Below are 23,209 nucleotides of genomic sequence, written 5' to 3'. Positions count from 1 at the left end.
GCAACAGACAAAGTCCAGCTTGAAAACAATAGTGGGCACACCTTTGCCACCGGACAACTGACAGAACAAACCACTCAGTCAGGATCACAAGGTGGGGGGGCTGAAAATGCCATTACAAGAGTTCAGGTATGACACCAAAAGACACAAAAAAGTGAAATATTCTGTAGAGGATATCAAGTCTGGATAAGAGGACACCTCCTATCAGAAAATTCACAGCAAGTGGTCAAGTCTGGCAACTTTTGTAAGGACATGGGACCCTTGAACTACAAAGATAAATGAGGATGGATGCATCTAAACTCAGGATAGCTAATGTCAAGTCAGTTAACCTTAAACCATATTATGGGCCCAAGACAGGTCCAGGGGGGTGGGCTAACTATGTAACAGGACTACCTTGGTGTCACCAGGAACAGGGAAAAACAATATGAGTAGGATGACTGGTGAAAGCTGATGTGAGGATGAAAGAAATCCAGTGGCCATTTCAAATGGAGGATTATTATGAAAGATTATTCGCACCAAAATTAAATTCATGTTAACTACACTACACTACAATAACCTCTTCAAACAGCTTCAATCTGGCTTTTGTCCTAAACACAGCACTGAAACTGCTCTGGTCAAAATTACAAATGATCTCCTCCACACAGCTGACATGGGACACTTACCAATTCTTGTACTTCTTGACCTCAGCTCTGCATTTGACACCATATCCCATCAGTTACTTTAGAAACGTCTAGCTAGTTTTTGAGTCTGTGGCCTTGTCCATCAATGTTTTTCTTCCTACCTCACTGATAGAGCCTTTTGCTTGAACAAACTAAGTCAGAGAATGCAGCCGTTACTCAGGGAGTTCCGCCGGGGTTCTGGGGCTGCTCTTTTTTTCTGATCTACATCTTCCCAATAGGCAATATCTTTTGCCACCGTAACATGTAGTACTAGGTGTTGTACCGTGTTAGCCATTATGGATGTAGTGAGCGGTTCAATGCAAAATGACACCATTAATTGGCTATCTTTTTAGGACATCATAGTATTAAATTTCACGGTTTTGCTGACGACACACAGCTTTATCTATCCACTAAATCTACTTTCTTTCTCCCTCCAAATACTCTTACGGCATGTCTCCAAGACATAAAGTTACGGATGACTCACAATTTTCTCCAATTAAATAGCAATAAAACCAAGGTGTTACTCATTGGTTCTAAATCTACACTCGCTAAGGTTAACCGTTCTTCCATTTTAATTAACAACTCTTATCACAAACATCTCTTCCCAGGTTAAGAGCCTGGGTGTCCTTCTAGACAGTACCCTCTCTTTTTCTTCTCATATAAATAATGTTTCTCTGACCGCCATCTTCCATCTGTGAAACATTTCTAGACTTCGTCCTGTTCTGACGCAACATAGTACTAAGGTTAATGTCTTAGTCATTTCACGTATAGATTACTAAAATGCTATTCTTTCTAGCATCCCTAAAAAAACATATCTGTCACTTAATACTTATACAAAATTCTGTTGCTAGAATAATTACCTGTTCTAAGTGCAATGGACCTGTCACACCTAATCTCTCCCAGCTTCACTGGCTCCTTGTTTGCTACCACATGCAATTCAAAATGTTGCTCTTACCATTTCAAGCTCTCCATAGTCTTGCTCTTCCTTACCTCACTGATCTCCTCCAGACTTACACTCCCTCTCGCTCCCTCAGATCCTCATCTGCAGCACTGAGTTTCTATACCACACATCAAACTCTGTTCAGTGGGAGTTCGAGCATCCTTTCACAGTGACCCTCAACTCCGGAATTCTCACATCCGTCAGCTGGACTCAATAACACAATTTAAGACTGCTTTCAAAATACAGGGTGAGTCAAAATGATGTTAACACTAATGGTACTGCTATGTAAATCTCTCTATTGTAAAAGAAAATCGTGAAACGAGACTATTGCCAAGAGATTTTTTCAAGTCCCGCCCTCCTCTCGACCACGCCCACAGTCCTCTCACCTCTCATTCGTGTGAATGCTTTTAACAGACACAGTTCCTGCCCTCTCAGCTCTTATAAATTTTTATGTTTTCCTCACTTTAAGTTCCCAATTAAAGAAGATTTATTATGTCCAAATCTTATTCAAGAATTTTATTCCGAAGGGTTATCAACAAAAGAAATGGGTACGCAGGCAATCCTAGTAGTGAGAAATGATGAAGTCAAACGAATTAATGTGAAAATTGTCAATTGGTTACACGACAAATTGGTTAAATGTGTATCAATAGACTGTGCTGAAACAGTTGGTGGTGATGGTGCGGAAGATGAAAACATCAACTTACAATATCCCGTAGAATAACTACAACCATTAACTTCCACTGGCCGAATTATTGTTGAAAGAAGGATGTATCGTAATGTTATTGTGTATTTTATGTCTGAGTGATGGGCTATGCAATAGGATGAGATTAGTTGTATTGAAAATTGGTCGAACAATTCTGACATGTAAAACTTTAACAGGAGACAGGAAAGGTAATGTAGTACATCTTCTGTGGATAACATTAGACACCAAAGGAGATCTTGATATGCCATTTGTATTAAAATGTCTACAGTTTCCTGTTAGAATAGTTTTTGCAAAGACAATTAACAAATCACAGGGACAAACATTCCAAAAAGCCAGTTTATTTATTAGATAGAATATTCACTCACGGGCAGTTATACGTTGCGTTGTCACGATGTAAGTCCAAACACGGAATCAAAATTCAATGCGATATTGAAGAAAAGTTATTTCCGAATATTGTTTTTACTGATGTTTTGCAGTAAAAGTGTAAGTTTAAAATGTATTTGTGTGTTAATTTCAAAGCCAAACACAACAAAAATGTATAACTCAACGAATAACACAACGCAAAATGACACATAATTTTCTTTCAATTTATTATGTTTTAAAATTTTTTACTATGGTTAATTACTCACTGTAATGTAAAATAGTTCTATTATGTATATGTAACAATTCCCATGAAAATAATCTGTTTAAATTATACATCCGCTTCCCCATACGTGTGCGGCAGATCCGCAAAGTGGCTAGCACGTAGCATCTGCCCGGGGGTTGGCAAGCGAAGAGAGCAGGGGACAGAGCCCCCTAGTACTTATATAAAATTGTTGTGGACAATTTATGTGCCTGTGTTGAACATGATAGCGAACAGGTTGAGACATACCTGTAAATCATCCTGCACATATGAAGTATGTTTTGTGAATAAATTGTTTCCGCCATTTAAAATGTTAACATAATTTTGACTCACCCTATATATCTTTTCAAGCTGGCGTACCAACTATGATTTTACTACTGATACAGTCTTAACAGCATCATAGGCATCAGGAATATTGTGGGCCCCTATGCTCCTGTGGCCCTTGCCCAGTGCCCTTTGTACCCATACGTTAAGATGGGCCTGGTATAGACAACTTTTTTTGATGTTTGTTACTACTTTTGTACCCTTATTGCTATTTGATTTTATTATTCTATTTTTTTTTATCTTTATTACTGTTATTTAATTCTTTGTAAATTGACCTTGAGTGCTAAGAAAGGTGCCATAGTAAATAAAATGTCTTATTATTGTTATTATTACGATTGTTATTATTATTACACTGCAGTGTTACTCGATAATGTCATCCTCTTTTGTAAGTCACTTTGAATAAAAGGTTCTTCTAATCCAATACATGTAAATGTTTATATACCGATAAACCACCATGGGGACTGAATAGGGCTAGTGCTGGTGATGGAGGGGATGCACAGATCAACACAGGTTAATCGATCAAGCTGCCAAAGCAGGCCTTCCAAGAAGCTTGAAGTTAAGGGAGCTTTGCGGCCGACTGAGATGCGGTGGCTGAGTGTCCTCGCCTGCAGATTACTAGATGGGGATGGTGGTGGGGGGGTCGGCGCTTGATCAGACCAGCGTATCTCCTCCTCCTATGTGCCTGCCTAGCTCAGCATATCCTAAACTTGTCAACCCCAACACAAACCCCCCCCAAACATCATTATTAATGACACTCGGCTGCAGTCTAATAAAGTCATCGCTCTCTTTTCCCTTCGCTTCCCCTCTGGAGAGTCAAGATGAGGTTGACGTGAAAATTTTTAAATTGTTCCTCTGTAAACAAGTAAGCAAATGCGATTCCTCTGCAAGTAATTGGCAGTGGGCTTTTGTGCCCCATTGCTCATCTGGAGGCACAGCTGATATGCATTCTTGGTGATGAATGTTACTACTGCATTGCCATGGGTTGGAGGCTGGGGGAGGAAGGTTGGGGGCGAGGAAGCTGAGCGTTGAGACGGGTCCTGCAAGCTGGGTCTGGTTACAGGAGAACTCATTCTGAAGGCCTGTCTCCCGTCTCATTGATGATTCAGTAGGCTCTCATTTCTGTGTTGGCCGCAGCTTCCATACATTTCTCAGTCTAGTCCTCTGTATGTCAGGCTGATTGAAGAGGAAGATGACGTGAAGCAAAGTGACTTGTTTCCTTCTCTTGTTTGCTATTTTGTCTTCCCACGTATCCTTCCTTAGTGTCATCTTGCATTATTCTTGCCATGCAATTACATTTAAATTTCAGATTGCCCTAGAGTGTTTGATGTGAGATGCACCAGATTGTGTTTTATTTTTTCTGCCAAGAGCATTGAGGCAATCCTCATTAGGAACAAAGGCACAAAACAAGCATAATCTCTCACTCCTGACCAGAAGAGTCCCAAAGAAGCAGAACCCAACACTAACTGGGAGAGATCCCATTGAAATTTCCCTTACCTTGACTGGGATGTTACGCTAGACCTCACCATTAACTGACCATGGACCTTCCACTGATTAGAAGAATTATTTCACTGAAACACTGCTGGAGGTGACACGGTGATTAGTGGCGGAGCACTCATACACTGTTGGGGAAATGACGGTTCCACCTCTCCCAAAGATGTGCCCACTACTGGCTGAGCCTGTACCTTAGAGAACTCGTTAATCCTGGGACAGCAACGTGGAAGCAAATGTGAGAAATTAGGAATGACTACTGGAGTGCTCATTACAGACTGGGTCTGCTCTACTAACACACAGTTTACTGGATTGTCCTATTATCGCATTTTGACTGGGCCTCTCAACATTTACTAGGAATGGCAAATCGGTCTTCCACTAATGATCAAGGTCAAATTCACAAACGTAAACCAGCACCATTGGAAAAATTCATTCTTTTTCATAGTGTTAATCCCATTTAGGGTCCCCTTTTAATCAAGGCAGTCACCATTTCTTCTGATCTAGGGTCTCATTGGTGTTGCGTCTACTTGCCACATGTAATCCTTTATTTGATCAAGCCAGCATTTCTTTGACCATCTACGTGGGCATTTCATTTCTGATGACATAGCCATACCAACTCAGCTGAGCTTTTGTATTTTCTCTGGGATTGGTGTTATTCCCATGATTTTCGTTATGTTCTCATTAGTGACGTGATCAGGTCAAGTCTGGACAAGGATCCACAGGAACATGCGCCTTTCCATGGCATGGGGAGCTTGTTCATGTTTGGTCATTACTGGCCAGCATTCTACTCCATATAGGATAACTGGATGAACAACTGTTTCATAGATCTTCCTTAAGGTAGATGGGCATCTTCCAGTCGGATAAGACTCTGGTGACATGTCGTCATTTGAATCTGGCACCACTGACTCTCTCCCAGGTGTCTGGTAGAGTGTTACCATCTGCGCAGATGAGCAAGCTGATGTATCTGAACTGGTAGGTTTTTGCTTATGTCTTATCCATCCACTTGTGTGGTGCCATTGGCCTGTGCCTCACTTTTTAGGCACTCTTTTTTTTAAAATGTTAAGCCACAGTCCATTCTCCTCCAGTCATGTTTTCCACTGATACATGTGATGCTTCAGGTCTTGGCAGACTCCCTCTACCAGCCAGACATTGTCAGCAAAGAACACCATCCAATGATGGTAACTGTGTCCATGCCTAGGCTGAATAGCAGGGGCCAGGGTACAGATCCTTGATGGACACCAACTTGGACGGCGAAATGAAAAGTTCATTGGACCTTCCATAATTGACTGGAACACTGAAGCTCTCATTACTAATTACCCATGATGACTGAACCCTCCACCACCAACCAAAAATGACATAAGCATCTACTGTAAATGAACAGGTCAGCACCACAAAAAGTACCTTCAACTTCTGGACCTCCACTTAGTGGCTGGAACAGTCTTTTAGAAGCTCTCACTACTGATGCTGTATAATGACTTTCCTTCCCACTACCATTCAAGAATGATCTAAGGATCTAATAGGTCAGTTCCACCACTACTGGACCATAAGAGTGTCAAAGACACAGAACCAATCACTAACTGGGTAAGTTCACATAGTATTTCCTTTCCCTGACAGGGATAGCACATGGTGACCTCACCATTACCTGATAATGGACCTTCCACTGATGACAAGGATAATTCCTCTGTTCTGGCCACAACTTAAACCATTTCTGGAGGTGACGCAGTGATTAGAGGTGAAGCACTCATTCACCATTGGGGAATCACAGTTTCACCTCGCCAACAGATGTTCCCATTACTAGCTGAGCCTAAAGCTTAGTGCACTTGTTAGACCTGAGACAGCAGCATGAAAACAACTAGTGCACTGCTCATTACTGATTGGATCTGTTTTGTTAAAACAATATTAACTGGGTTGGCCCATTAAATAACCGAATATGACTGGGCCTCCCAACTCTTGCTAAAAAGTTCTTGACTGTCATATGCACAGAACAACATTAAGTCACCATGGGCAATGAAATGTTTTGAAACTTGGCTCATTCGACTGTTACACATACATGGGAATAAGGAACACAGGACAGAAATAAAAAACATTAAATAACAGGATTTAATAACAATATATATGAATATACAGTATATAGAAATAGTGACTAAATAATAAGTATGGATAAGTAACAAAATGGATGCTACCACATGTAAAGAATAACAATATTGCATGAGAATATAGTAAATGGGTATTCCACTACAGAGTAAGCCCATTCCACAAAAGTAACCAGCACTACTAGAAAAATGAACTGGAACTTTATTGGCTGAAATGTTGAAGTTTTCACTACTAATCATGAATGATGACTGAACCTACCAACACTAATGAAGAATGACATAAAGATCTACTGCAAATGGATGGGTCAGTTCCACAAATGTGCTCACAACTTCTGGATCTCCACTTATTGACCGTTCCCACCACTAATGTTTCATGAAGACTTGTCCCCCCAAACTTCTAACCAAGAATGATCTATGGATCAATTCCATCTGAATGGGCCAGTTCCGCATAAAGTACTCACCACTACTGGAAAAGGCATCTAGGCCTTCCATTAGAGACTGGGATAATCCCACAGTCATCACTACTTATCCTGCCTGTGTTGTGACATTACAAATGAGTGTGAATAATCTGACCAGGACTTCACTGGTCTGCCTAGAAACAGACTGCAGCAGTTACATGTGTTTTGGGTTATTATATGGCTTTCTACCATGTTTTTTGTTTTTTGGGGTTATTTGATTTTTTCAAAGTGATCTGAAAAAGTTTTATTTTATTCTCATTCTGTTTATGTCACATGGTAGGATGTACCATATGACCGCAATCATCACATCAATTGCATCACCGATTGTGATGATATATGCATAGGGCTGTGGTTATATTATACATCATCCCTCGATGGATAAAAAGTTTTGAATTTCCAAAATTAGCATATTTAGCTTTTGAACAAGTATGCCCTAGGGTCTGGCTTTATTTATGGCTTTTGATCTCTTTATTGCCCTCTTGTTTTGGTTGCTTAATCATTTTTCTTTCCTGGCTTTGACCTGGTTTGCACTTATACTGCGAATCTTGCTGCACTTCACTATCCCCAGGTTAGCTTTACTAACGTACTAGTGGCAGAAACAGCCCAGGCCATCACCTCTTACTTAATGGCACAGTGCTTTGAAAGCAGTCAGTCGTGACTCAAAAGACTGGAACGATCCCGCAAAACTACCCACCACTTCCATTATTGACTGTAACAGTTCCATTAAGCACTCACTAGTAAGCAATTAACGTTCATGCCAACACCAGCTACAACAATACAGCGCCTTCAGCAAGCATAAAGACCCCTAGTCATTTTTGTCACATTTTGTTATATGTTGCAGCCTTAGGATAGAATCATTTAAATTCTTTTTTTCACTCATCAAACAGCACTGAGTGCCTCAGAATGACATATCAAAAGCAAGACTTTGGAATTTTTTTGCGAATTTATTAAAAACTAGCTAACATAGCTGAAATACCCAGCATTGCCCAGGAGGAAAATAGTGTTTTTTGTTTTTTTTAATTGTTTGAGAAAAATATAATTAAAAAAAAAACACAACTTTAAAAATAAAAATAAATTAACAAACAATGAAGACTCACTAATTTCAAAAGTAACAGGGGCACGGTGGAGCTCAAACATAAAGAATGCTGGCAGTCACTCCAGTTCGCCCTCTGGCGGTCGTTCTGAGTGTCAACTGGATGATAACAAGCATATAAGACTGAAAGTTCACCCCCCACCCTACCCAGAAGGTGGTGGGTTAGGGTTGATTTCACCCTACAGTATTTTTAGTCGACCAATGAGAAACATGTGTACCAAGTTTCATGAAAATCACTCCAGCCGTTCAGAAGCGATGCTGGGACATACATACATACACACACACATACATGACACTAGAATACTTGACTCTGATGCTTCCCATTCTACTAATCATCACTGAGGAGTTGTTTGGAGTCCCGCTGTGATCAGTTGTTGAATCAAGTTGTTTAAGCACACAACTGTCTCTAGAAGGTCCCAGAGTGTGTATCAGAGGAAAAACCAAGCAATGACATCTAAGGAATTGCCTGCAGAGCTCACAGATGGGATTGTGTTGAGGTACAGATGTGGGGAAGACTATAAAAAAAGATCTGGTAATTCTCAAATGGAAAGATGTTTGTTTGGAATAACCAGGACTCTTCCTTAAGCTGGACAACCAACCAAATGGAGCAATCATGGGAGAAGTGCTACAGTAAAGGAGGTGGCCAAGAGCCTGATGACCACTCTGGCTGAGAACCTGTGCGAATATGAGAGAAACTTCTCAAGGACAACTATCAGTGAAACACTCCACCGAGCTGGGCTTTATGGCAGAGTGGACAGACAGAAACCTCTCCTCAGTAAAAGACACATGGAAGACCACTTGCACCTAAAGGACTCTAAGACTGTGAGAAACACGATTCACTGTTCTGATGGAACTAACACTAGTGTCATGTCTGGAGTGGGTGAGAGATGATATTGCAGGTGACTAGAAAGGTGTGCAATGATGGGAGCTGACAGGTGCATTATGGGCTAATTGAGTCATGTGTATTGTTAGTGTGATTTGCACTGAGAGGGACAGATTCTTAAAAATTCATTCCAGCGCATTCAGTCTCTGAACCTGAATTGCGTTAAGCTTTCATGATGTCTGCTTGGTTGGCACGGCTTTGTGTGGGGACATTGTTAATCTGTGACAGATGCCTCATGCTTTTGTGTCACTTTGTATGGGCTGCCTTGTGAATGCAGTTTTGCTTTAGAAACTGGATATTCTGAATGTAGCTGGGATATTCCCCATCAAAGTTCTGGGAAGGAGACCAAGATGCACTCACTGCTAAGTGTGAATAATGACTAAACCGTTCGTTGGCAGCTGGGCCTATTCAAAAGAAGCACCGTTCTCCAACTATCATAGAGCATTCATTGCTTACTGGGATGGCTTCCTACTTACTAGTAAGGGGGATATCCTTCACTGATGTTCATATTCCGGGCCTGGACAGTCCTCTCAGCCTCCCATCGCTGACTTGGACTTGTCCTATCAGACTTTTACACTAACCACTGGATGAATTATGCAGCATTCAAAATGTATATAATTCAACAGTGTGGTACCTCAAAGATCGAGAGACATGGGCTCAGTGTCAGGGTTGGTCTCTGTCTTTCTGGAGTTTGTACGTTCTCCAAGTATTTGGGTGGGAGTTACACCGATAATTCGTTTTTTCTGTTTATTCATGGATATGTGTGTTAAATTAAGGTTAAGGTTAGGGTTTGGCAACTGTTAATTGACCCCTACAAACGACTGCAGATGTGTACACAAGTGTACCCTGAAGTAGACTGGAATTCCATCCAGCCTTGTCATCAGATCACCTTCTCAACCCTAAACTTTGATTAATTAATTTCAAACAAAAACAGTTTCCTAGATGTATGTATTTCTTGTGTATATTTCTGTTTCATTACCACTTTTCTGTACATTCCTTTCCTTTTCTCACCTTGCTGTGTTTTTCTGCATTAAGTGGTGGTCTGCATATATCTCTGTGAGTGTCCGTTGCTGCCTCCTTGTCTGTCTGCACTCCTAATTACTTCTCTGGGCACAGTGACAGTGTGTCACCTCCATATATACTCCACCTATACAAGATCCTGGACTCCTTTGCATGATGATGTGCCCCTAAGCAGGAGCTGCGAGTGTTAAAGCAGCTTGATGCTCGGCTCGGCTATTTCTCACGCCTCTATCACTCTTGTCACTTGTGTGTCGCAGGCAGCAGCTTGAAGCTTCTAAGCCGCTGTCTTTTTTTCTTTTTAATTTCACCCCATGCAGTTATTTTTTGCAACAGAGATTGACAGCCATTCTAGTTTTCCGGCTCTTGTTAGGAGGCCGGGGGGACAGGAAGGCGTTCTGACATTTCAGATGGGAGCTGACAGGGTGTAATAAAACAGAGCGGACTGCATTTCTGGTGCTGTGTTATTTGATGTGATAACATCAACAAAAGCCTGCAAGTGTTTCACACGGTGTCCAAGGTGTGAAAGCGGGAGGGTTTTTGAGAGCCCACCGTTCCTGCACTCTGCTGTGGCTGGTCATACTTTGATTTTGGAGGTATCTTAGATTGGAGTGTTGAGGATGGGGAGGCACACAGTATATCATTTGAGTTCTTCTACCCTCAGGTATGCCATTGCACTACACAGCATTCATGGGTACCTCGCAGTACTGTAACCAGCCTGGGCTCCAGATCAAAATGGTAATGGGGCATCTGAGATACTAGGTGAGGCATGGTATGATAACGTACCAAAAATCTAATAAGTAATTGTACACTAGAAAGCCTAGGTGGGAAAAGCTTGACATGATATTTGGGGGGTTAGGTCTTAGCCAATCTAAATGTCACCCTGGAGCTGGGTTTGACTGTGATCCATCATCTGTGGCCTTAGATTCACCAACATAGCACACCATGGTGCTACTACACTACACAAAAGTTGGTAGACCTGCAGTATGTCTTTCGGCCTTTGTATTGCATACTACATCTCTACAATATCTCAACACCTGGGAGCCCCAGCACCACACAAAAATCAGATGACCAACAAGGTCACATTATACCTGGATGTCCTCTATACATTAATACAACAGTCAGATGGCAACAACAACAACAGCAACATTTATTTGCTATAGCACATTCTCATACAAAGAATGTACCTTAAAGTGTGTTGCAAGAAGTTAGAGAATATTACAAGAAAAGAAAATATCAAGTAAGATCAGGTAAGAATAATAATGAATAAGTAAGAAAAAAAAATCCATATGATCTTATAAAACATAAATATATAATTAGTAGAATAGTAATGGTCCTGCGGTGGGTTGGCACCCTGCCCAGGATTGTTTCCTGCCTTGTGCCCTGTGCTGGCTGGGATTGGCTCCAGCAGACCCCCGTGACCCTGTGTATGGATTCAGCGGGTTGCAAAATGGATGGATGGATAGAATAGTAATGTCTTTACAGTGATCCCTCGCTATATCGCGCTTCGTCTTTCGCGGCTTCACTCCATCGCGGATTTTAAATGTAAGCATATGTGAATATATATCGCGGATTTTTCACTGCTTCGCGGATGTCTGCGGTCTACAGTACATGTGCTTCCTCAGTTGATTTGCCCATTTGAATTCAAACAAGGGACGCCTTTGAATTCAAACAAGGGACGCTATTGGCGAATGGCTGAGAAGCTACCCAATCAGAGCCTTCGGTTAAGTTCCTGTGTGCTGCTGATTGGCTCAGCGACAGAGTGCTGCATTAACCAGGAAGTCTAATCTCACTCATTCATCATTAACGCACGTTACTGCTACTGCTGCAGGAGCCGTGTCCAAGCGCCAACAGAAGATGCAAATGATTGCAGAAAAGGTAAAAGTTTTGGATATGTTGAAGGAAGGGAACAGCTACACCGCTGCAGGACACCATTACAGCATCAATGAGTCCACGATTCTTTTTATTTAAAAAGGAGGAAAAGCATATAAGATCTACGGCCGCAGGGCTCAAAACGAGTTGCAAGTGGACGTGATAAGGCAGTAGTCTGGATGGAATCTGCTTTAGGGATTTGGATTGAAGAGTGCTGGAAGAAGAACAACAGCGGTGCTACACAGTCGCCTGAAGAGGCTCCTTTAGAAGAGCTGTAACGCTATCCTTTGTAGTGCAGTAAAATTAAACTCATCGTTATCGGACAAGTCGTCGTGTCATTGTTGGTGAGTAACCATAATTAACTATCTACGTACAGTACTTCTTACATGTACATAGTTTAGTGTCACTGTACACACATTTTACTGTATACAATTTTTCTTGCATTGTACGTATTTATTGCTGGTGGCCTGTCTGTCGTAATGGCTGTAACATATGTGATATCGGAGACGCTCGATATCTTTAAAATAATATTTAGGTTTTTAATTTCAACGAATCTTACCTAATATCTAAGCGAATACAAAGGGTTTATGCTGTATAATTGTGCATGAAATGTTTATAATAGTGTGGGAGAGTTTGTAAGGGCTTAAAATATATAAAAATAACCATATAAACATATGGTTTCTACTTCGCGGATTTTCTTATTTCGCGGGTGGCTCTGGAACGCAACCCCCGCGATGGAGGAGGGATTACTGTATATACAATAGCATACTGTAAGTCTCTAAAGATGAGTCTGGTAATAAGATCAAATGGCCAGGAGGGCAGAAAAACAAAAAAAATCCAGTTAAATACTAAAGAAAAAAAAAACCAAAATCTATAACTGATTCTGCCATATTATAGCTGTTACAATTTGAACAAGCCCAAAAATAGGAAATAAGATACATAAAGCAAGGGGGTTGGCGAGCGAAGCAAACAGAGGGCCAGGCCCCCTAGTTTTACATAAATTGTAAAAAAGCAAATCAAGACCGCAAATATAATAAACAACATCAAAAGGAAAATGGTATTTGAAAAATCACAAAACCTTACAACAAATGAACAGTACACTCTAGACAGGCTGTCATAACAAGCTGAGTGTACCTTACACTACACAGCAGGAGAGTGTCTCACAATTTCACAATAGTACGTCTTCACTGGTGACCCATAATGACATATTGGAAGTGGCAGTTCGCAACTTAATGTATGGGCACAGTGGGCACTGGCCGGGAGGCCCAGGAGCATAGGGGACCACAATGTTTCAAATGCCCATGTATATTTCTGTTTTGCTATCAAAAAAGGGGCCCCAGCACACTACTTTGCACGAGGTGATATGATGAGGGTAATATAATACGGCCCTGCTATCTGGTTACCTACTACATCACACCACACCTGATGTCCTCAAACACAACACAACTGTTAGCTGACTCTTAATCCTGCCTAGTCCCAACATTATATGGCCTTATGGGATATATTGTTATAGAAACAAAAACATTCCATCACTGAAATGGTGCACCTATGTCCAAAAAAAAAATTGCATTGCATGATAACGCAATTAGTTTTTTTAAAGCAAACAACAAACTTCAGAAAAAGAACAGAAAATGTGCATACTTTGTACCAAATACTCATTAAAATACAAAAACAAGATTAAAGAAGAGAAGAACTCATAACATCAGGTCAGCTTCAATGTCATAACAGTGGTACCTGCCCTCTCACAGGTTACCTTGCTGGTGCCTAAATGATAGGACAGTCAGAGGACCTGCAACATCCCACTACATCTGGCTTCCTCAGACACTACACAGCTGTTAGATTACCTATAATGTCACCCTACAGTACACATGGCTGCCCTCCCCAACATCACATGACTGTTAGGTGACTTACCAATGTCTCATTCCCATGACACAGCTGTCAGGTAAGCAATAATATTATACTTGCTCTGGTTGCCCCCAGCACTACACAACTGTTATGTGACCTACAATTTCGCATCCCTTTCATGGTTCCTCGGGCTGGCTGGCACACAGCTCTCAAGTGACTGACAAATTCATGGTATACCTATGTATTCCAAAAACTACTGTGATTGATACATGCCTAAAAGGCACCTTCAGGGTTCAGACAAGACAATCAAAACTACAATTTATTTCTTGTATAGCTCAAAATCACACAAGGAATGTCTCAATGGGCTATAACAGTCCATGCTTTTTGATGGCCCCCCAGCCGTGACTCTCTATAGAAGACAAAAAAAAATCTTGTAGGAAACAAAATGGAAGAAATCTTGGGAAGGCCTATTCTGAGAGAGACCCCATTCCAGGTAGGTTGGGCGTGTAATGGGTGACAAAAGATGAGATAAATACAACACACAAAACCGACTACAAGTAATCCAGAATACAAGGTAAGCAATCCCACTCTGAGTCATAGAGGGCGCCGTTGCTAATGCATTGTACCTTTTCATCTGCAGTACTGAAGGTAACCAGCTTGATGACATCTTAACACACTTACTCTCCAGTACCAGAAACCCTCAAAATAAGCCAGCCAACAACAGGAAGTAAGTAGACCCGCATTTAAGAGAGAAAAGCTCCTGCTCAGAAGTAACTTTAACTAAAGCATTTTGACCCACGGCGGACACCATCATTTGGATTTTCGTGCTTTCTTTATTTTCTATTCAGCTGATTAAACAGGGTTTATGGGAGTGGTGTCTAGATCTGGGCCCGGAGGGTGTCATATACGTATGCATAGGAGGCAGCTAAAGGGCCTCTTCTTCTTCTTCTTCTTTCGGCTGCTCCCGTTAGGGGTTGCCACAGCGGATCATCTTCTTCCATATCTTCCTGTCCTCTGCATCTTGTTCTGTTACACCCATCACCTGCATGTCCTCTCTCACCACATCCATAAACCTTATCTTAGACCTTCATCTTTTTCTCTTGCCTGGCAGCTCTATCCTTAGCATCCTTCTCCCAATATACCCAGCATCTCTCCTCTGCACATGTCCAAACCAGCGCAATCTCACCTCTCTGACTTTGTCTCCCAACTGTCCAACTTGAGCTGACCCTCTAATGTTCTCATTTCTAATCCTGTCCATCCTCATCACACCCAGTGCAAATCTTAGCATCTTTAACTCTGCCATCTCCAGCTCTGTCTCCTGCTTTCTGGTTAGTGCCACCGTCTCCAACTCATATAACATAGCTGGTCTCACTACCGTCCTGTAGACCTTCCCTTTCACTCTTGCTGATACCCATCTGTCACAAATCACTCCTGACACTCTTCTCCACCCATTCCACCCTGCCTGCACTCTCTTTTTCACCTCTCTTCCACAATCCCCATTACTCTGTACTGTTGATCCCAAGTATTTAAACTCATCTACCATCGCCAACTCTACTCCTTGCATCCTCACCATTCCATTGACCTCCCTCTCATTCACACACATGTATTCTGTCTTGTTCCTTCTGACCTTCATTCCTCTCTTCTCTAGAGCATATCTCCACCTCTCCGGGGTCTCCTCAACCTGCTCCCTACTCTCGCTACAGATCACAATGTCATCAGCAAACATCATAGTCCACGGGGACTCCTGTCTAATCTCGTCTGTCAACCTGTCCATCACCATTGCAAATAAGAAAGGGCTCAGAGCCAATCCATGATGTAATCCACCTCCACCTTGAATGCCTCCGTCATCTCACCACAGTCACACTTCCCTCGTACATATCCTGTACAATTGTTATATACTTACATACTTCTATGTACATACTTCTATACTTCAACTAAAGGGCCTGAATGAGAGTAATTCCATGCCAGACCAGGGGATGGCAGAGTGCACTAACTCTTTCTCTCACTTCTCTGCAGACCAGTTATGGGAAATTCTGCCTGGCCCCGATGACATCACTTCTGGTCCCGGCCCCAATGACACTACTTCCGGTTCCGGTCCTACTGATGGCATCACTTCCTCTGCTCTCCCTTAAAACTGCCATCTTTGTGCCAGCAAATCGGTTCTGTTCTGGACTCCAACCTGTACACTTCTGTACAATTATTCATTTCAATTTACAGTCAGGAAACAATATACAGGTGGCTGCCCCAAACCTTTTGTGGCTTTTGTCAAGTTTGTAACTAGGGATACTTCAATTATCCGACTCTCCCAGGCTAAGGGGTGAATGATGTGGAGGCAAGGGTGACCTTAGGGCCTTTTATGGTTCACACCGCAGTTCCAGATCTCTGGTCCTAGCACCTAGTGTGGAGACTTTAACAAGTTTGTTCATCTGTTGCAGGCCATCATCTCCCAAACCTCATACTTAACACCCCTAACCCTGCTTAGCTTTTCAATGAAACCCCTAAGGTGACACCTTCCTCAACACCCCACCTGAACCTATGAGACCGGAAAGACATAAGACTCTAGACCAAATGAATATTAAAAAGCACTTAGAGTGTTTATTAAACCACAAAAATAAAATAAAAACGTAAAATATAAGTAATAGAAAAAAATGACATTCTTACAACAGTTTAGCAGCAATGACACAGATTCAGACTCCCCTCTCTAGATGCTCTGTCTATGTAATGAATTTCATTCAATTGTATAACACAATACAGTAAGACTGCAACAAATTGCTTGGATCTTCCCCATTGTTACTTCACTTTTGTTCCACTCTGAGTAGAAAAGTGACCGGAATTGTGCCATTGTCATTGTCACCTTCAGTCTCTTATGTAATCTGCAATTGTTCTGAAGTATTAACCACACCTTTACCAACAAATGTCTTTAATTTACTATCTGAATGTCTCCAGTTCATATCTGGCCTGATCTGCTTTTTAGGCTGAGCTTTTGCCACTGGGTCAGGGTGGTCTGGTTTCCTGATGATGGTAGCCCAACTCGCTGTGTTGCGACATCTCTTATTTTTACCCGACACTCTCAGATGCTCTGAACTATCCAACTACAATTGGTGGCACCCTCTACTACATAATGTCATGAATCCTATAACAACACATTACACCTGGCCTAACCCCTACAAAACAGCACACTGCACCAGACCCCCTGCTCAATACTACACAGCTTTCAGATGCTCTGTAATGTCATATTACACCGGTCTACACTTTACAGCACAAAATCATCATGTATCCAAAAACATTACACCTTGACCGCCCGACCCACCCATCTCTCAACTGTACAGCTCAACCCTTGTACCTTGCACCTGACTTCTCCTCAACACTATAAATTCTTCAGATGTTTCTTCACTCTACAAAATGTTGGTATGCCCCTACACTTGAAACCATAAAGTTTAGTAGTTGTGACCAACTGGAGTAAATCCTTCACCAAGAATATCATCCTAGGTTACCAGGATACAATACAAAGGATCCACACTGGACCACTCAGGATGGTTACCATTAGAAGATGAGTATTGATGTTCACACCTCTTATAGGCCTGACTATACAGTCCATCGAGTCCATCCTATCCATCACCTGCCCCAAATAACAAAATTCTCTTATTTCTCTCTCGGTACTCCAACCATATTCCCTTTTCTCAGGCCTCCTTTTCTTCTCCGACTGCTGAGCCCTTGTACCTGCTCCTCTCCTGACTACAAGCTCACCTGAGTGAGGAGTGGAATGTCCTTTTACAGCCCACCATGACAATAACTTCAGTGTCTCGGGTACATACAGTATCTCAAAAGCACTTTCATGTCAAGTAGACTGTAAAAGAAATAACAAGGCTGCCTCCTGAGAGTGGCCTCTGCCCAAAAGGCCTGCCTGTTCAGGCCACAACTTTATTGGTGGCCAACCTGAAGCGTGCTGCCGTCTGGTAAGGAGGGAGAATACATTGGCCCTGCTTGCAACCCACATTTGTCTTTCCATTTCCTGGCTACCAATCCTGGAAAGCTCCCCTCAACCATTCTCACCACACGTAGCACAGCCACTGTTCCTATTACACAGTGCCATGCATTCAAGTGGCATTCTTCTATCTAGTTCAGCACTTTTGTCCCTCCCTCCCACATATGCCACTGACACCCCACTGGTCCTTTTACTTCTCCACATCTCTTCAGCACCGAGCATGGAGCAACTTGTAACATCCAAGTATGGACACAACTGAACAGATTCCAACTGGCCAGAATGGTCGAGATTCAAACAAGCCCCTGAAGTCTCACAATCTTAAGCTGGCAGGTCTTACCTGAACAATGTCGCGCTCTGCCAGCTTTCCCCGAGATGAGATTCTTATGTCGTCTCCATCCAGCTCCACCATTGCTGAAAAACAAAGGAAACACACAAGTAAAGCTGCTGAGCTCTGCTTGATATTTCAATCCATGTGGTTAGATCCCCTTTGGCACCTGCACTTCATCAGCTGTATTTCCACTGAGCAAAAACAGAGTCGGCCCATTGGCAGTGGGACTTGAAAGAGTGCCACCTGCAGAACTTGTTCTTTGGCACTGCCAAGTGTGTGCCCACAAGCTTAGTTCTGGGCAGACTCTGTCTTCACGGGTCTTATAGTATCTGGGATTTGTAGCCTGTATGTGTCATGCAGTCTAGATAATTAGCCACTTGTCCTTTTGTAAGTCCCCTTCATTTCATCGAGCAATGACAATTTTTCAAACAACATTTGTTCTTCCCACAGTATCTGCATAAGTCATTCATTTTTGTGTTTTCTTCTCATCATTATGACACCAAGAATCTTGCTTAAGTAAATGTCTCAACTATGTTACTAGATGTAGTGGATTCAGAAAGTATTCAGACTCCTTCATTTGCTGCTTGCTTTATAGTGTTGTAGATAATTGGATAAATTTGCCATTTTTGCCCATTAGTTTACTCCCAATAACCCATAATGACAAAGTGAACACATATTATCAGAAAGGTTTACAAACTGAAATCTCTCAATCCTGTTTGCTTTAATTTCCCTTGAGATGGTTGTAGAACTTGATTGGGGTCCACCGGTGGCAAATTGAATTGATTGGAAACCATTTAGAAAGGCACACGGCTGTGTGTATGAGGTCCCACAATTCATGCTGCGTGTCAAAATAAAATCCAGGCTATGAAGTCCAATGAACTCTCTGTAGACCTCTGTGATCAAATTGTGGTGAGGCATAGATCAGGGAAGGGAATAAAACAACTTATAAAGCTTTGCAATGTTCCTAGGAGCCCAGTGGCCTCAAAGAAGTTTGGACTCTTCTTAATGTGGACTATCCGACTAACTGGGCAAAAAGGGCCATGGTCAGGGAGGTGACCAAACACCCAATGGTGAGCTTCAGAGGTCCTCTTCTGAGATGGTATAACCTGTTGGAGGGATCACCATCTGAGCAGCACTCCATCAGTCAGGTGTTTATGGTAGCGTACAGGTGATATGACGGCCCACTTTGAGTTTGTCAAATGGCGTTTGAATGACTCTGGGGCTCTGGTCTAATAAGATAAAAATATAACTCTTTGGGCAGAACTCCAAGCTTTATGTTTGGCATGGGCCAGTCATTGCTCATCACATACTGTATATACTTGGGTTTAAGTTCTCCCGCGGATAAGTCAGGGCTTGATCTTACCGTATAAATTCCAGTATTTTATAATGTTGGTCGTATAAGTTGAAAGCCATTGGTCCAAGAGATTGTGATATGCCCACCTGAGAGAGTAACCACGGAGCACATGGCCTTTTTTTTCTATGTATTGTGTCTACGTGACCACACGGTAATACCTGAACTATTACGAAGTGACCTTTGCACTGTTTAGTGTTTTTTGTATCTCACACCCTCATACACCTTTATCATAAGAGCATCCCTTATCTACAATGGAACATTTGATCAGAAGAAAATATCAAACTGGTTTTAAATTAAAAGTTATTGAAGTTACGAAAGAAATTGGTAACTGCACTGCTGTAACAAAATTCGATGTGTCTGAGAAACCGGCGTGAGATTGGAGGAAGCAAGAAGATGCAAAAAAAAATAAAAAATAAAAAGTGTTGTATTTTTGAATGGGCGTATAAGTCGGGGTCTGATTTTATGATCGATTTTGCGGGTTTCGAGACCCGACTTATACACGAGTATATACAGTGCCTGGCAGTAAGGAGACCTGGGTTCACTTCCCGGATCCTCCCAGTGTGGAGTTTGCATGTTCTCCTCGTGTCTGCATGGGTTTCCTCCGGGTGCTCCGGTTTCCTCCCACAGTCCAAAGACATGCAGGTTAGGTGCATTGGTGATCCTAAATTGTCCCTAGTGTGTGCTTGGTGTGTATGTGTGTGTGTGCCCTGCGGTGGGCTGGCACCCTGCCTGGGGATTTGTTCCTGCCTTGCGCCCTGTGTTGGCTGGGATTGGCTTCAGCAGACCCCCGTGACCCTATGTTAGGATTGGTTAATGACTGACTGACATTTGTTAGTAGCAACATCATGCTATGGGTTGGTTTTCAGTGCCAGGGACAGGAAGGCTGGTCAGAATTGAGCGATCGATAAATTCAGTCAAATAAAGAGAGGTCCTCAAAGAACACCTGAGTACATTTGTCGTCACCTCATCGTTCACCTTTCAGTATGACAATGACCTAAAGAATGCAGCCATGACAATGCCTGAGTGACTTTAGAACACGTCTCTCACTGTCTTTGAGTGGCCCTGACAAAGCCTAGACTTAAACCCGTAAAAACGTGTGGAGAGACCAGAAGATAGCAGTTTACAGATGCTCCTTATCCAGTCTAACGCAGCTTGAAAGGATCCACCATGAAGAATGAGATAAACTGCCAAAACTAAGTGTTGTGATATTTGCCCGGACACCACCAGTCGGAGACCACATCTTTATCCAAATTATACTCTTTATTGTCTTCCACACAACAACACTACTCAGTCCCGCACAACTCAACGTGCTTCTAGCCCCAGTCTCCCTTCTCCTGGACCTTCTCTCTCCTTGTCCCTGAGCCACCTACACTCTCTCTCCAGGAGCTTCGTCCTGCTCCTGCTCCCGACTCCAGCTCCTTGATTGGAAGGAGGCGGCCCCTCTTATCCTTACCCAGATGAGCTCCAGCTGCTCTACCTGATGTCACGTCCTGGTGTGGCGGAAGCGTCAGGAGAGCACCCGGAAGCACTCCGGGTGACCCTGGAAGGATCGTCCTCCATGTGTGTGGCGGAAGTAAATAAGTCCCGGGCTCCATGAGGCTCGGGGCGCCCCCTGGCGGTGACCAGAGGCCCCAACGGTCGTGAGCCTCCCTGCTCTCCTTCCGTGGGCCTCTTCTACTCCAGGGCGGTTGCCCCCTTGTGGCCTGGACGACAAATATGCCACAACCCAGCCCTTCCAGGCGTCCCAGCCAGGTCTGACCCCCAGCCATGTACGGCAGTGTGTAAAGCTTGAAGGGACTTATCAAGAAGACTTGGAGCTGTAATTGCTGCCAAAAGAGCTTCAACAAAGTACTGAATTAAGGGTCTGAATAATTCTATGAATAATAGATTTCAGCTTTTGATTCTTAATACATTTGCACACTATTCTAAAAGCATACAGTATTTAACTTTGTTATTACGGTTTATTGAGAGTAGATTGATGGGCAAATATGGCAAATTTATCAATTTAAAATTACATCTACAACACAATAAAGTGTGCAGAAAGTGAAGGGGTCAGAATGCTGTCTGAATTCACCGCATTTCTGACATTTATTATACTCTTGGGTTATTTCTATTTTTAATTTTATTTTTTAAAATTAAAGTTTTACTCAGTTTAGAGATCACATAGCAATAAATAAAGCACACTTCAGTCCAAACTAAGATCAGAACACTATTTCAAACACTAAAGTTAAAATGCATTAAATCATAGTCAATACTGTTTTATGTCATGTTAAAGCCCTGGGCTAAGCATACTATCATTTTCTGGGATCTGTTTGTTTTTCTTTAATTATTATTATTGTGTATGTTACATCATGGAATAATGTTTTTCATCCTTTTGTATATTATGTTTTAAAAATAATTTGTATGTATATGTCATGTTCTAGTACAGTGTATTTAATTGTGTGCCCTGTACCCACAAGGCAGAGTTTCAGGGGGCGGGGCCACCATGTCATACTGCTGGAGGACCGCCTTCTAATAATAATACATTTTATTTATATAGCGCCTTTCCCATGCTCAAGGCACTTACAGAATATAATAAAGAACAGCAGAATATACAGTATATAGCATTGTACAAACCAGATAAATAAATAAAGAAGATTAAGACAGTAAATTCTGAAAAAAAAACAGACAACATAATTGATGGTCTCGCACACACACACACAGGTTACATGAGCATCTTGACAGAGAAGTAAACTGAGAGAAAGGTAATAAAGTCAAGTAGAGCTAAAAGCCTTCCTGAACAGATGAGTTTTGAGTTGTTTTTTAAAAGAATTCATGGAGTCAGCTGACCTGATTAATTTTAGTAGGTCATTCCAGAGTTTGGGCGCTATACAGCTGAAGGCCCTGTCACCCATGGAGTGTAGATTAGTGAGGGGCACAACAAGATTACCAGAATCAGAGGACCTTAGTGGGTGGGCAGGCACATAGTGATGGAGAAGGTCACTGATGTAGTTTGGTGCGAGGTTATTTAAGGCTTTGTAGGTTATTAGTAGGATTTTATATTCGATTCTGTAGGACACAGGGAGCCAGTGAAGACGGAGCAGGATGGGTGTGATGTGCTCGCTGCTGCTGGTTCGAGTAAAGACTCTTGCAGCTGAGTTTTGAATAAGCTGGAGCTGTGATATAAGATTAGAAGGGGCACCTGCCAGTAGGGAATTACAATAATCGATGCGGGATGTGATAAAAGCATGGACAAGTTTCTCAGCATTAGAGAAGGAGAGGAAGGAGCGAACGCGGGATATGTTACGGAGGTGAAAGTAAGAAAGTTTCTTAATGTGATTTATGTGGGCGGAATAAGTGAGGGAGGAATCAAAAATGACACCAAGATTTTTTACAGTAGAGGCAGGTCTGATGAGATCACCGCCAAGATGGACTGGGAAGGAGCTCATTTTATTAAGTTGCATTTTAGTCCCAATTTGCAGGAGTTCAGTTTTATTGCAATTTAATTTTAAAGAGTTCTGCTCCATCCAGGTTTTAATTTCACTAAGGCAGGTTGTGAGCTGAGAAAG

At 42.1% G+C, this 23,209-nt stretch overlaps 1 protein-coding gene across 2 annotated transcripts in view; it reads right to left on the bottom strand.

The window, feature by feature from the left end:
- Nucleotides 1-23,209, bottom strand: part of LOC114647875 (copine-5) — a 318,809-nt gene that overhangs the window by 7,746 nt on the left and 287,854 nt on the right. For both annotated transcript variants that reach the window (XM_028796547.2, XM_028796548.2), the window contains one exon: nt 18,317-18,390. In XM_028796547.2, the coding sequence (XP_028652380.1) occupies nt 18,317-18,390 (74 nt within the window). The remainder of the gene's footprint in view (nt 1-18,316; nt 18,391-23,209) is intronic.

This window comes from Erpetoichthys calabaricus, chromosome 3 (assembly GCF_900747795.2).
Source record: "Erpetoichthys calabaricus chromosome 3, fErpCal1.3, whole genome shotgun sequence".
NCBI lineage: Eukaryota > Metazoa > Chordata > Cladistia > Polypteriformes > Polypteridae > Erpetoichthys > Erpetoichthys calabaricus.
This window is presented reverse-complemented; position numbering and strand designations above follow the sequence as displayed.